Source organism: Nansenia antarctica (genome assembly GCF_963989245.1).
Source record: "Nansenia antarctica genome assembly, chromosome: 12".
NCBI classification, from domain to species: Eukaryota; Metazoa; Chordata; class Actinopteri; order Argentiniformes; family Microstomatidae; genus Nansenia; species Nansenia antarctica.
Window position 1 is genome coordinate 22,269,230 of NC_137682.1, and position 16,679 is coordinate 22,285,908.

At 43.0% G+C, this 16,679-nt stretch overlaps 1 protein-coding gene across 3 annotated transcripts in view; it reads left to right on the forward strand.

The window, feature by feature from the left end:
- The window catches only part of gria4a (glutamate receptor, ionotropic, AMPA 4a), a gene marked incomplete at both ends in the record, with an annotated part of 103,831 nt that overhangs the window by 36,018 nt on the left and 51,134 nt on the right, over positions 1 to 16,679 (forward strand). For all 3 annotated transcript variants that reach the window (XM_080543278.1, XM_080543277.1, XM_080543279.1), the window contains one exon: positions 9,255 to 9,494. In XM_080543278.1, the coding sequence (XP_080399404.1) occupies positions 9,255 to 9,494 (240 nt within the window). The remainder of the gene's footprint in view (positions 1 to 9,254; positions 9,495 to 16,679) is intronic.

The window sequence follows — 16,679 nt, forward strand, 5'->3', positions numbered from 1 at the left end:
AGGGAGAGAGAAAGACAAATGGGAATGCATTTGAAAATTGGACAGAATTAAAATTGGCACAATACCTAATCAGAGTAAAACACCTCAAACAAAGACAAATTTGAAACAAATAGATGATCACAGCCTGGCTATTGAAACCGGGCATATAAAAAAAAAACATGGCTGGCTAGTAAAAACCGGCCTCTGTGTGCTGAACTCAAGTGCTAAGGGGGCTGGGAGAGATTGGAGAGTGTGGGATTGAGAATGTTGCTTCCCTGAGGGTTTTGTTCCATGCTAGTGGCATTATTTAGGAAATGCATGTAAACTGGCAGCCAATTAGAACTCCTGAGTCCTCACATAGGGCTTTCACACCGGCAAAGAACCGTTCCGGTTCGCGTTCGCGAACCAAGTCTGGAACCGGCTGGGGCGTTCAGACCGAAACTGAATTGGTTCGGAGACTGAAAAATTGGTTCGCAGCGGTAACCAGAAAATAGTGGTTCTCAAGCGGGAACCAAAACATTGAACAAACACGTCGTCAGTGGGTGTGTCATATTCTAGGCTGCAGAGACCAGCAAGAAGGAAGGAGACAAAATGTAATGTAAATCTAAATCTAATCATTAGAGATCAAAACAATTATCAAAAGTTCTCTCTATCTTCCTCACATGCTTAGAAAGCATGAACGCAAATTTCGTAAGCCATTTTTATTCCAGCAATGGAGCAGCTGGTTAGTAAGAGAACGCGTGTAGAAAGTGTCTTGCTTAATTTCATAGAAAATAGTGTTTATTTCAGATACTGTAGTGGAAGATATGATCCTCATTTCCATTGAAGTAGCCGCCATCTAGTTGTGACATTTTTGTTCATCCCGCCCCTTCATCACCCATCGTTGATGACGCAGATGGTTCTGGTTACACTGGTATGAACGCGGCTGGTTCGCCAGACAGCACCAAGGTTCGGAGGTTCCCGAACCGGAACGCGAACCGGAACGGTTCTTTGCCGGTGTGAAAGCCCTAAAGCCCAATTTATACTTCTGCGTAAAATCTACGGCATAGGCTACGGCGTAGGTTGACGCGCACCTCTCCAAAAATGTAACTACGCGGCAGTGCCTACGCAGACCGTAAGCACTGTGATTGGTCCGCTTGGTAGCACATGATTCCGACATGATTCCGACTCTCTCGTAGGCCAAAATGCGGAAGCCATGACAGAAATGTCATTTACTTTTTCTGTAATTACTTATTAATAAAGATTTGAAAAATTATGATAACCATCGTATTATCTTAGTTTAATGTCATTTCAATGCATTATAGACATTTTCTTTACAACAAGCATAACAAAAAAATCGCTTTTATGCCGCTATGAGTACACTGACCAACGCGACGCAGACCGACCAACGCAGAACTATAAATTGGGAGAGCCCTTGCGTAGGCTACGGCGTAGCCGCGCGTAAATTCGACACAGAAGTATAAATTGGGCTTAACAGTGAATGGAAGCAAACAAAACGATTAGGACTCACTGTGACATTGTGTGACATAATAATTCCTAATCTGTATTTATCTGAGTGTAGGGTTCAGGGTCCTGCCTTTATTTAATTGGCACAAGTGCTTTTAGTGTGTTTACCTGACTTGCTCATCACAGATAATGGAATTACTTTCATTCAGAAAGAGTAGAAAAAGTCATGGAGGCAGAGAGAGATGCTGAAGGGAAGGAACATGGGGAGAGAGAAGAGAGATAGTTTTCTTTAGTGTTGCCAATGTATGATCCTGACTTATCATGGCAATAAAGCTCAGACGGAGAGAGAGAGAGAGAGAGAGAGAGAGAGAGAGAGAGAGAGAGAGAGAGAGAGAGAGAGAAAGATTGTTTGTTTGTTACTTGCTTTAGCAATGTAAACATGTTTCCAATGCCAATAAAGCCCTTTTAATTAAAATTGAAATGGAAATTGACAGAGCCAGAGACTTGAGAGAGAGATGGTCAGATCAGAGTCTAGCAGTGCCCAGCTTTCTCTGTTTCTGTTGATCACAGTAAAGTTGAATAGAACATGTACTGTATATAATAGAATATGTATATAATAGAACATGTATATAATAGAACATGTATATCATAGAATTATGTATATAATAGAATATGTATATACTAGAATTTGTTATTCCTTGAGTGGGACAACTCTGAACCAAACTCCAAAGAGGATTCTTGGAAACAGCCATCTGTGTGTGTATGTGCATACTGTATGTGTGTGTATGTGCATACTGTATGTGTGTGTATGTGCATACTGTATGTGTGTGTATGTGCATACTGTATGTGTGTGTGCATCAGTGACATGCTGTGAGGTCAATGGTTGGGGAGGCACTCAGCTAACACCAGAGCCAGATTTACACACATACCAATATCCATAGCCATAGCCTTTATATTTCCTTTACGTTAATCACCAAGCCCACTTCACAGATCAAGTTTATACCCGTCTGCAATTTTCAGAAGCTGATCTTTAGTGCAATGATCCAAAAACTCAACATGTGACACGTTTTAATGCTTTGGTCCTCATATCGACAACCAATCAAAATGTTCTGACCTTTCTTTTGAAACACAGAACTACGTTTCAATGTTGTGTTGTTGAATCACAACACAAACTCGCTAGTCAAGCCAAAATACTGCAACAATGCAATGGATTGGGTGAGTAAACCCCACTGCTGCCTAGTTAATTATAACACTTACATTGTTAGCAGGGTCACAAAAACAAGCTGTGTTAGTTGACTAGCGATGTGTCCTTGACTTCTTGATTTTCAACAATGCGTAAATGTATTCACATTTTTTCGAAAGAAAAGGTCTGGAGAAAAAAAAGATTGCAGATCCCGATATGAGGACCAAAGCATTAGAACGTGTCACATATCCTCTATCCCTGCCATAATGCCTTGACTATCGGTAAAACTCAGAGTCAGGAATATAGGTTACTTCATTACCAAACCAAAACATCAGCCGTGACCCGGTTTGTGAACCCACAGCGAAAACTGAGTCAGTTCTACGGAGCACAAAAACACAACAGAACCAACAGACAGTCTTGCCAATAATATTGTCTAGTGCATAAATGAATTAAACGTGGAAGTCCCCCTCTACCTAGACATCCTATCCCAAACTAATCTACCTCACTGCCCCCTAGTCTTCATGCGGATTAGTGGTGGGCTATTTAAACACTCAAACCAGTACTAGCCTGGTTAGGTGCCCCAACAAGCTGGCTGCTGGTTAGTTCTGACAGCTACGGATGTGTCCCCGAGACAACTGCTCTGACCGCACACCACACAAAAATAACAAACAAACAACAACAAACCAAGAGCCCAAACGGACCGCGTTTCAATTCCTACGCAGTGAACCTCCACAAAAGCCGAATGCACTGAATATATAACACACATAGCCTACACACACACACACACACACACACACACACACACACAAACACACACACACACACACACACACACACACACACACATAGCCTACACACACACTCACACACACACACACATGGCCTACACACACACTCACACACACACACACACACACACACACACACACACACACACACAATGGATGTGTTTGGCAGAGAGATTTCAAAGGGAAGTGTTTGTGATGTAATTGTGTACTTATGATAGAACTGTTTGCTGAAATAATAGTGTAGGAATCAAAAAAATGTGAGTTCCTTGAGTTCATCCAATTGCTGAAACATTGATTCCTTCAAGAAAAGAAAAGAATACAATGAAAAATGTACTACAATAAAATGGAAATATCATCTAATGATTGCGAGGTCGGTGGTTCGATCCCCGGCTCCTCCTGTCCACGTGTCGAGGGCAAGACACTGAACCCCAAATTGTTCCCAATGAGCGGGCCGGTGCCTTGCATTAGTGTGTGAATGTGTGTGTATGGGTGAATGAGAGGCCATTGTAAAGTGCTTTGGAATAAGGCCCTATATACAGTAAGTGCAGTCCATTTACCATGACAGACAGCTATAAATTGGAATAGGTGACTATTGGTTACTTAAATGTGTTTACTTTGTTGAACAAGACCAGGCTGCAGGTCAGTACTCTGCTGCAGACCAAGTAGGCAAGCATTAGCATCATCACTAGGCACCAATGGCAAACCATTAACTGAATTATTTTGATGATTCATAAAACATCATACTTTGTTGGATTACCTAGAGTGGCCTGTTTTAACATGTTATGAATGCACATTTTCAGTGCTATTCAAATACGAGTATTTCTTGTTAATACTAATGTATGGTAACATGGGTTAATTATTTTTCCTTTTTTTTCCTCCTTCTAAATATGAACAATTTCCTCTTTAATAACAACGAGAATCCCATTATACATGTGAAAGCTGCCCTCAGGTTGCTATTAGGTTAGAATTCCATTAGCAACTTTTTAAGTCTATCGATAAGAAATGCAATATTAATATCAAAATATCTGTTTGATTTGATTGAGAAGTGCATTTAATGCTCATCACTGTTCATTTGCCATGCAATCTTTCGTCTGCTTAAACCTATTGATCAGCACCAACCTCTTTAAGGTCCCCTTTGTCTTTGGTTTAACCCTGTAAGGCCCCCAGCCTTCTGTAATCTGTATTCTTCTTTTTTTAAACCACATTTACATAGTCAATGGGTCCTATTCTTTACCCCCGCAATGCTATTGGTTGGTAAATGTGTTTATAGGTCCGGCCTTCTGGCCAGGAACTCACACGACCTGCAAACTTTCCTTCCCTTCCGTTTTATTGGACTGGATTTGTCAAGATTCAAGTAAGTAAAATGCCTTACATATTTTTTGTGATATCAGAATGTCTAGAACATGTAGATATTTAGCTATTCATGACATTAGAATTATAAGGTTCTATCTCAATTTAGTTTTTTACATAATCTGATCCATTAGGTGTTTATTAATGCCTGTGTGGTGTTATTTTTTTTAAATGTTGACATTTTTGAGTTAGTAATTCATAGAATACAAAGGTTTCATCTCACAAAACATAATGGAATGTAAAAGCTTTGACGCTCAACACTGGCGGACTCAGGGGGGGGGGGGGGGGCAGGGAGGGCGACCGCCCCTCCTGGTGCCCCCACGGTTGAAAAACGTCTCTCTTAAGTGCCCTTTTGAGTGGCGAAAATCAGAGGACGTGCCCTATTGGTGCCCCTCCAATGGTCTAAACTTGAGCATGTGCCCCCACAGTTGAAAAACGTCACATTCAAGTGCCCTTTTGAGTGGCGAAATTAGAGGATGTGCCCTATTGGCTGACCTTCCAATGGTCTAAACTTGACCATGTGCACTGATGGGGTCCCATGTTGTGCAGTAAGTGCCCTTTTTTTCTTTTCGCCCCTGTCCTTCAAACAGCCTGAGTCCACCACTGACGCTCAATATCTCTGAACTTCCCTAAACGGAGATAGAACCTTATCATTCTAAACGGAGATAGAACCTTATCATTCTAAACGGAGATAGAACCTTATCATTCTAAACGGAGATAGAACCTTATCATTCTAAACGGAGATAGAACCTTATCATTCTAAACGGAGATAGAACCTTATCATTCTAAGCTCACGAATTGTGGAATACATTCATCAAATTAGATGTTGAGCTTGTTATGTCTGTGTTGTAATAATACTACCATGGGTGAGGGTGGTAGTCAGAAGTACCCTCCCATTACATGGGAAAGTGCAATGGCACTTCTTCCATTACATTGGGACATTGCATTTCTTACATGTTCACATATGGAAATGAATACTAATATAAATATAATGTCTTTGATGATTATTATTATAACTATCGTTCTAAATGTCTTTTCTATGTTAAAAGTTAGTTTAGGCCCCGCGGTGGTGTAGCGGTCTAAGCACTGGCCACTAGTGCAAGCTGCCCACCGGGGACTGGGATCGTATCCCAGCTCGCCAGATCCGGATATGGCTGGGGCACACACGGGGAGCGGCATATTGGGCGGCCGCTCCCGAGGGCGGTATAGGAGTATTTCCGGACAAGGATCCGTCGCGCAACAGCGCCCCCGGGGTGCCGGAATAACAGGTGCTGGGCTCGAGGAGCCAGTCAGCTAAGTCTGCCTGGCGGCCTCTTCTGGGACTGCCGGCCACGGGGTCGTGCGGCGGATCCTTCGCAATAGGCAGGGGATAATTGGATGCTAGGTTGGGTTCAATTGGCTACCAAATTGGGTGAAAAAGGGATAAAATCTGAAAAACAAATAAAAAAATAAAAAAAGTTAGTTTAGACCAGAATTGAATAAATCAATACATTATTTCTGACTGCAGTATGAAACTATCTGTGGCAGTATTTGAACTGTATCTGTATCTTATCAGTTCAACAAATACATTGAACTGATCCTGGCACAGCTAGTATGGAATGTTTGGAATGTTTTGGTGATGAATGTTCTGTTGCTCAGGGACAAGTGTGAATGGTTAGCGTGTTCTGGGGAGATGTGTGTACTTCTTTTGGTCTGATAAGGAGGCAGCATAATAGGCTGGCCAGACAGTATTGTTTGAATGTAGCGGAATGTGTATTCCACTATTCCTTATTCCTTATCTACTCCAATATAATACTCATATGTATGTATGTATGTATGTATGTATGTATGTATGTATGTATGTATGTATGTATGTATGTATGTATGTATGTATGTATGTATGTATGTATGTATGTATGTATGTATGTATGTGTGTGTGTGTGTGTGTGTGTGTGTGTGTGTGTGTGTGTATGTATATGTATGTATGTATGTATACTCATGTGTTTTGACTTCTTTCATTTCAGAATGCCACCAGCAAAGAAAGGTCTGCAGGGTGTGATATTGCTGCCATCCAAAATGGAGAGAGTGATTTTGAGATGGAATCAGGCGACACTGATGCAAGTGATGAAGAGGCAAAAGAAGATGACAAAGTGGACAAAGAAAACCAACAACCCACTGTGACTGCACAGCCCATGAATTATGCAAACATCGAGCCCTAACCAAACAAACACACCACCCCACAGCCTTCAAAAGAATGGCACAACTATGTGCATTCAATCTACTGTATGTGCAGTGAAGACCAACAGAGGACGTCACCACCACCTTATGCAGCAAGTGTAATGTTCGTCTTTGGTTTTCTGCAGAAAAAAACTGTTTCTGGGACTACCATTGCAAATAAACATGGCTGAACACTGGGACTAATTTAGCAGACGCCTTATTCCAAAGCCACTTACAATCGCTACATTTGACTAAGCAAGTAAATCATCAATTTACCATTTGTAGCAAGAAAGAGTAATCTAGATCAGGCCAGGGGCCATTGGCAGTAGTCGTGATAGAAGAAGAAAGAAATAATGTTTATTTTTATTAAATATTTTGACACTTGAGAAACAGTACAAGGCGGGAAGTAGAAATCTTAGGAGACACAGTATAGGGGGAAGCAGGTGTCTCAGGAGACACAGTGCTGGGGGGTAGTAGATGTCTCAGGAGGAGCAGTTAAGATGTAACCAGGGTCTTGAATCTGATGCGAGTTGCTATCAGGAGCCAGTGCAGGGTGCGAAAGAGGGGGGTGACATGAGAACATTTGGGGAGGTTGAACACCAGACGGGCAGCAGCATTCTGGATGAGCTGCAGAGGACTAATGGCGGAGGCGGGGAGCCCAGCCAGGATTGGAGAAGAGGGGAGGGGATAGGATTGAGAGGGCAGGTGGTTGCCCGCTTAGATGTGATCAGTGTGAGAATCTCATCAGGGGAGAGGGGGGAAAAAGATGAAAAGCCAGAGACAGAGTGTAGTGCAGATAGTCTGGAAGGGGTGTTAGCAGCATTGGTAGGAGGAGGAGAGAAAGTGCTGCTAATGATTTCATCTACATATTGGTTTCAAGTTTCAAATCTGACAAAATGATCTTGCTTTCAGACAGTTTTTCTCTTTAAATCGATTACTGTTATCGATTTTCTTTCTCTAATTGCTATCACAGAATAGAGTATACTTTTATACTTTAGCTCCTAGCTCCTAAGAAGGACACAGATTAAAGTATACCATTCATTTTTTAGATCACTTTAGCCTTGTGAGAGGAAGGGGAATTAGCTCCAGCACTCACTGGAACGATGCCACACATGTCAGTAGAACTTGGTAATATAATTCATTTGCGTACATTCTTCTTTTAAGGTTAAGGTTTCCACATTAATCGCGAGCGTTAATGCGTTAACATTGACAGCCCTACTTTTTATACATAGTCCCTCTATTTCAGGGCACCATAAGTAATGGGACAGATTCATATAATGCCCAAATTAAGCACTAATGTTTATTATTATTTTACTCACAGAATACCTGCGTGAGACAAATGGACTTACATTTGGCCATTGTTTTGGTCAAGTGTTATTCTCAGTTGACAAAGAAGGGATCAACATGTTCCCTCGAAAAAGACATCATGAGAAAGACACGAGTGTTACAATAATTATAAAAGTTGAAGTGTTGAAGAGCCCACTTGATACAAAAAACAACAGTTTTAGGATCATTAAACCATTTGTGAATTGGATTCACTGGTCTGCTGTCGACTACTGGTAAGTAATACATGGCTTGTAAACAAACGTATGGACTCCTTTCAATTCAGGAATTCATGTAATGTTGAAAGGTACTTTACTTGAATGTTTCATCAGCTTTTTTGGCAACAAAATGTTTCTCTCTCTCTCTGTCTCTCACACACACACATATACACACACACACACACACACACACACACACACACACAGCTATTTGTTAGTATAAGTGTGAAGTGTGGACGTGAAGTGTGGCCAACACACCGAAGCATCCTCTCGTTAAAATGTCTTGACATGTTTCACAAGATACCCCGGTGTGACTACAATAATAAATACCCTCTTCTCTCTCTCTCTCTCTCTCTCTCTCTCTCTCTTCCTCTCTCTCTCTCTCTCTCTCTCTCTCTCTCTTCCTCTCTCTCTCTCTCTCTCTCTCTCTCTTCCTCTCTCTCTCTCTCTCTCTCTCTCTCTCTTCCTCTCTCTCTCTCTCTCTCTTCCTCTCTCTCTCTCTCTCTCTCTTTCTCTCTCTCTATCGCCCTCGCTCTCTCTGCTCATTTGCAACATTCATAATTATTCAGTAAACAACAGTATGTCACTAATCATTCTCTTTCTACCGTTTTCTCTCTCTCCCCACCCTCCTCTCTCCTTCTCTCTCCCCACCCTCCTCTCTCCTTTTCTCTCTCCCCACCCTCCTCTCTCCTTCTCTCTCTCCCCACCCTCCTCTCTCCTTCTCTCTCTCCCCACCCTCCTCTCTCCTTCTCTCTCTCCACTACCCTGCAGTCTGTTCCCAGTACTCCCGTGGTGTGTTTGCTATCTTCGGCCTCTATGACAAGCGTTCGGTGCACACGCTCACATCCTTCTGCAGTGCCTTGCACATCTCCCTGGTCACCCCCAGCTTCCCTACGGAGGGGGAGGGCCAGTTCACTCTGCAGCTCCGCCCGTCCATCAGGGGGGCTCTTCTCTCCCTTCTAGACCACTACGACTGGAGCCGCTTCGTATTCCTCTACGACACTGACAGAGGTAAGGGTTCTCAATCCTAACTGTCAATCAATGTATTTTCCGATAGAAGAATGAACTAGGCAAGAACTTTAAAACGGCATGTTCCGTGTGCTCGTACTGAACTGGGCAAAAAAGTGTTTTTAGGGGACAGGTCTACAATTGTTTCTAAAATACAATAACAAAGTTACTATTATATTAATTGTATTCGTCAGAAAATGAAATTGGTGGAAGATAGAGAAATCACCGTACCTGCATGGCTCCAGCAGTGTTTCCAAGTTTGCTAGCCTGTCATATTCAGCTGAGGTTAGCATGGCTAAGTTGTGCTTCTGCTGTGCCAGCGTTGCCTTCAGTGGGTCGTTGTTGTGTTGGACCCGCTTGATCATTGAGAGAGTTGAATTCCAGCGTGTTGGTACCTCCTGGACCAATGACGTGTTGGTACCTCCTGGACCAATGACGTGTTGGTACCTCCTGGACCAATGACGTGTTGGTACCTCCTGGACCAATGACGTGTTGGTACATCCTGGACCAATGACTTGCCCATGAGAGGCCTGTTGAACTTTCAGCTCTGCTGTGTTTGCAGGACTGTGTTTGAAATGTCAGACTATTTTACAACACTTGGCTAAAGTACCGTCAAACCCTCTGTCACAGACAGACACTGTGTTTGTGATTACCCTCTGTGTAATGTGTGCTACACAGCTACAGTTTCCACCACACCTAAAGCGAATGAATGCAGTTGCCATCAAATGTTGTCATCGATTAGGTGTGCTGTTACACCAAGGTAGTTATATGGCTGCTAACTGTTATCCAGTGGTCTCCAGTCAGTGCAATACATGTAGCTTGTGCCAACTGTTCTGCTTTTGTTGCCTTTTCACGGCCATACAACTCATGAATTCTTGTGACAATAGTTCCCCTGGAAGGTGGTTTGTATGATGAGTCGTCTGAGGCAATCTGGATCATTTCTTGAAGCCCTTGGCCAGTGTAGTACTCTGAATGAATGAATGAATGAAAGCTTTATTTCGAACATGTGAAAAAAATTAAATAGCAAAGACAAAATCAAAAAGAAAAGTTAAAAATTGTTTTATTTTTTTTATTTAATCCTACCCCTTCTCCAATACTCAGATTAATAATTAATAATCTACAGTTAACTTCAATATTCATATAATATTTCTTAAATTAAATCACATTTATTTACGTAAAACTCTGCCAGTGTAGTGTGACGAACACAGCTTGATCCTATCTCAGTGCTAGCATCTTTGCTAACATCAGCATGCACTTTGCTCAAAGATGGTACTTGTTGTCTTGTTGTTGACCAGACTTGTTGTGCTTCGTCTAGGCAACCCTTCGTCTAGGGAAACCAGGGTCGTCTAGGGTAGAGAACGAAACAGACACAATATGGGTTTCAGCCCTAGTGGGCGAATTTCATAAAGAATAGTTAACCCAGGGGGTTAAAGTCAAACTCGGGTTCTTCTCAATCAAGGTTAGAAGGATAGCCTGGGGGGGGGGCTCTGCGGGCGTTGGTTGGGCGGCGTCTCTTAGTCCCGCCTCCGCCGGTCGGGGCCTCTCTGCTAGGTTGCACCCGACTGTTGCTAGGGAGACAGTATAGCATGCGTTACTATTACAGGCTGGAATGTGTTGCCGCTAGTCGGCTCTCACCCTCCGTCTCAGTCCAGGTAGGGGTTCCCTCACTCTCTGGGGTAGCCGTGGGTAGGAGGTGGGTCGGGGGTAGCTCCGTGGGGGTCAGTCGGTTGGTGCCTCTTGGTCCTGGCCTCCGCCTGTCGGGGGCCTCTGTGCTAGACTGCACCACATTAATAAGAACAATCAGGAACACACTGCCGCTGCACGGCTCTCACCCCACGCCTCGGTCCGACCCGGTTCTCTCGTGCCCTCAGTGGGTAGCTGCGTCCAGGCTCGGCTTGCCGCCTCCCCCCCTCAGCCTTCTCTGGAGCTCCTTTTGTGTGCTCCCCTAGCCACAGGTCCAGCTGCACCCGCTTACGGTGATTAGGCTCTGGCTCACTCCCTGCAGATTGCGAGATGCGGGGCAGCTGTGTGACGAGGCAGCGTGACCTGTCTGGGTGGCGCTGTCCGTGGTGCTGCAGGCACTGATCCCGCGGGCGATGGGCAGGGTTGTCCACAACACCCATGGGAATCTTACCTATCCCCCTCTGGGCCCGTGTGTAGAAAAAGACAAACAAAAACCCTTATACCGTGTGTAGGTTTAAAAATCAGCCAAAGAATAATACAATTCAACACTTGGCTTGGCCACAGGACTTTCAACATAACTTCAAGCAAAACACAAACAATGGCTTCCGAACAATAGACAGGAGGGCTTTTAAATATGCGGACGAACGGCTGATTGGTCCGGAGGAGGTGCGCAAATGATGACGGACATGATGACGGCCACACACAGGAGCTCCTCGCAAGATTTCTGACCGGGCAGTCAAAAAGTATGTCAGAAGAGAGGACCAAGAGCCCAGGACCACTCGAGCAGAGCTCCAGAAAGACCTGGAAGCAGTAGGTACAGTTGTCACAAAGAAAACAATAAGCAATGCGCTCCACCGCCGCAGTCTCCATTCGTGATCACCCTGGAAGACTCCATTACTGAATCCTGTAGATTACTGGGAGAATGTAGTCTGCTAAGACGAGGAGACTCTCAGTTGGTTCAAGAGGAATAAAATAAAGGTGTTGGACTGGCCAAGTCAATCGCCAGACTTAAATCCAATCGAACATTTGTGGAAGGAACTGAAGATCGAAGATTCACCAGCGGGCCCTCCAGAATCTTCTAGATTTAAAGACTGTCTGTGTTGAAGAATGGGCCAAATTCAACCTGATCACTGTGAGAGATTTGTTTTTTTCATACAGGAAGCGTCTTGAAGCTGTCATTGGAAACAAAGGCTTCTCCACCAAGTTAAATACATTTCAGTTAGCAGGGTTCAATATTTATTTCCTGTATCATTCCTCTTTATTGTACGTAACTTTATTATGGATTGGCTGGTCTAAATGTGAATAGCTGCAATGGAAATATGTTGAATGAAAAAATTATTGATGTGTTGAATACTTATTTCCCTCGCTTCTTCCATTAGGTAACGTCATTAGTCAACATAATGTTCATTTCCAGATAATACCCAACTATACATTTCTATTGAGCCAACAAACCCATTTGCTCCCTCCATCAGATATTCTTAGATCAGATTCAGGCCTCAATCATATGTGGAAATAAATCTGATATCTCCTGAGTCCTATATCTGCCATTTCGACTGTGATCTAAGCGGACAGGTTCCATATTCCTGGTAATTTCGATTCGCACGTCATTGAAAATGTGACGGCCTCTGCATTTTGATGACGTTTGACGTTAGTTTCACTCACAACAGCTGTTCAAAAGCGAAGGCCTCTTTCTTCTTCGTCTTAAAATGTGCGCAATATTTTGCGGACCTCTAAACATACTTCGGAAAGCAGTGGCTTGGATTGTAATTTCTGTCTCGTTTGCGTCCATTGCAAGTGCCGGCTGTCTGTTTACTTTCGTTTCCGGTAACCAAACCCTCATGTACGCATGCGGGGTTGTTTCAAGTGTAAGCAAATGTAAGCACAGGTATCGGATTTGTGTCATTTTAAAAAGTAGATGTGAGCAGGCGTTAAAAAAACATGAATCAGTATGTCAAAGGGGTCCAGCTTGGCTCCTGACTAGCACCTGTCCTCGGCTCCAGATCGTCGTCATGTCATTGAAACAATCCCATATCAGCACCTATGTCAGGGTCTGGGTCTCTGTGTCTCCTGTATGCTGTGTGTGTGTGTGTGTGTGTGTGTGTGTGTGTGTGTGTGTGTGTGTGTGAGTGTGTGTGTGTCTGTCTGTCTGTGTGTATGTGTATGCATGCGTGTGCGTGTGTATGTTTGTGTGTGTGTTTGTGTGTGTGTGTGTGTCTGTCTGTCTGTGTGTATGTGTACGGTATGCATATGCATGCGTGTGCGTGTGTGTGTATATGTGTATGTGTATGTGTGTGTGTGTGTGTGTATTTGTATGTGTATGTGTGTGTGTGTGTATTTGTATGTGTATGTGTATGTGTGTGTGTGTGTATGTGTATGTGTATGTGTATGTGTATGTGTGTGTGTGTGTGTGTGTTTGAGTGTGTGCGTGTGTGCGTGTGTGTACCGTATTTTCCGGACTATAAGTCGCGGTTTTTTTCATACTTTGGCTGGTCCTGCGACTTATAGTCAGGTGCGACTTATATATCAATAATTCATAATCTCTGACTGACATGAACTGACATACGGTAATCTCTGACTGACATGAACCAAGGAGTAACTTCCGCTAGCGCCTCATACACGATAGAATAGCTATTATACTTGACAATGTGGACATTAAACACGACAATGTGGACATTAAACATGATGTTATGGACCTTATACACAATGTTATGGACGTTAGAAACGATATTAAAGTCATTTATTCCTTCCAGAGGCTGTTTAACGTTGCAATGTTGTACCCGCGAGTAGGGCTGCACGATTAATCGATTTTAAATCGAAATCGCGATTTGAAATGATGCGATTAGCTAATCGCAAAGCCTGCGATTTGCCCGCGATTTTTTTTTTTTTTTTTTTTGACAAAATTTTTTTTTTTTGGGGCCATTTAGCAGACGCTTTTAGTCCAAAGCGATTTACAATTACGAATTACAGGGACATTCCCCCTGGAGTAATTGAGGGCTAAGTGCCTTACTCAAGGGCACACTAGTAGTGGTGTGGTTTCAGGCGGGATTTGAACTCACAACCTTCCGATCACAAGTCCAACTCACTATCCACTAGACCACCACTACCCGTATGGGATACGTCATACAGCGCGTCGGATTCAACGTCAATGAACGTCAATGTCAATGAACGTCAATGTCAATGAACGTCAATGTCAATGAACGCACACGCACAACAACAACATCGCACGTGAAACGCCCACGTTTCGGTAGCTAGCAACATTCATGGTGGATAAATGACTTCAGCAGAGCCAGAAGCAACGATTTAGTCCCGAAGAAAAACAGCACTTCTGTTGTAAGTATTTCGGGTTTAGGACGACAGATGTGCAACAAAAGCAGGTGTTGGGCACGACCTGTCGTGGAACAGTCGCTACATCCAGACGCAACGCCACAAACCTGTATCAGCACTTGAAAAAGTACCACGGACAGCTCTATGACGGAGAGTTAAGTGAAAGTCCCGTAGCCCAGTCTAACGTTAAGCAAACTATAGTTTTAGAGTCGTTTGCGGCTGTTACCCCGTATGAAAAGGGCTCACGAAGGCACCGTGAAATAACCAATTCCATCACGCATTACCTCGCTAAAGACATGGTGTCTATTAACACTGTGAGCAACGAAGAGTTTAAAAAACTAATCCAAACGCTGGATGAAAGATAATGTGATTCCATCCCGCACGTACGGAGCTGAAACATGTGGAGTACTATGCAACAACAACCGATCTGCGGTCGAGCCGTGCACTTACATAGGCCTACATTACGACGAGTTGAAGAGCTTTATCTATTTCAATGTTTACAGAAAGGACCTATTCTTTTTTACTGGACATTTTTATTATCACTTTATTTAACTTGATTGCAGTATGTGCAATATTTAGATGCTGCTCCTGAGCCATAATTAAATAACCTTGTTTGTAGAAAGGTCCTATTTTATTTTCATATTGGAATTGTTAAAAAATTTTGACACTTGAGAGAAACAAAATGTCAGCTGTTTAAAAAAAACATACATAAATATGTTGTTCCAATTCATATCTTTTAAGTTCTCATCCTTGCATTAGAACAGTTTGATGGCATAAGAGCAGTTAACAGTTTGATGGTATCATGTGGTAATGCTCTCTGAAATTAGCCCATGATAGAAGGTGATAGACAGATTCATCCAATCACCTGCCAAGTATTTTTTGAAAGTACCTGCCCTTTTCCAAACAGCTTCCAATGGAGCTTTCCTAGATGGTTGTGTGAAACAAACCACCTGAGTCAGGTTAGTAATGCTCCATCACATGTTTTAATCTGAAGCTTGATTTTAAAGCAACCCAACTTTAAAGCAACCCAATGTAAGTTTAGTTCTTTCACTCGTAGCTCGGGCTGTGGGGGTGCTAGAGGAGGGAGCCTCTAAGTCCCCTGAAGACGTACAAACAAACTGCACGTTGATACGACCTTCCTAGCCGGAGATATGGCAAGACTTTACAAAAAGTCCCCTTTTTTTTTTTTTTTTTTTTTTTTTTGCTATTTAAAAAAATAATAATCGCAAATTAATCGCAATCGCGATATCTGTCCAAATAATCGCAATTCGATTTTTTCCCCAAATCGTGCAGCCCTACCCGCGAGTAGCATTTTGCTACTTCCGGTAGCGCTTCATACGCGATAGAATAGCCATTATACTCGACAATGTGGACATTAAACACGACAATGTGGACATTAAACATGATGTTATGGACCGTATACACAATGTTATGGACGTTAGAAACGATATTAAAGTCATTTATTCCTTCCAGAGGCTGTTTAACGTTGCAATGTTGTACCCGCGAGTAGCATTTTGCTACTTCCGGTAGCGCTTCATACGTGATAGAATAGCCATTATACTCGACAATGTGGACATTAAACACGACAATGTGGACATTAAACATGATGTTATGGACCTTATACACAATGTTATGGACGTTAGAAACGATATTAAAGTCATTTATTACCTTTTAGAGGCTGTTCAAAGTTTCATTTTTCCTCCGCGACGCCATGTTGTTAGCCCCGCGCTAGCTAGCGGACTTTACACTCGATAATACAAGTATTCCTTAACCTTTCAGAAGAAGTTTCAACGTGAATTATGTCCTTCCTGGGCTTACAAATCCTCTCATGTCTCTTCACAGTGCCAGACTAGAGTCAAGCTCAACAGGGTCTTCTTTCCCCGCTGATTCCGCCAAGCCCGTTCCCTTGAACCATGCGACTTATAGTCCAGTGCGACTTATATGTGGTTTTTTCCTCTTCATGGCCCATTTTTGGTCTGCTGCGACTTATACTCGGGTGCGACTTATAGTCCGGAAAATACGGTATGTGTATGTGTATGTGTATGTGTGTGTGTGTATGTGTATGTGTATGTGTGTGTGTGTGTGTGTGTGTTTGAGTGTGTGCGTGTTTGTGTGTTTGCACCCCAGCTTCACTGCCAGTCTCTGTGTGACCTGGCTGGGCTGGGTTTCCACCTGGGAGAG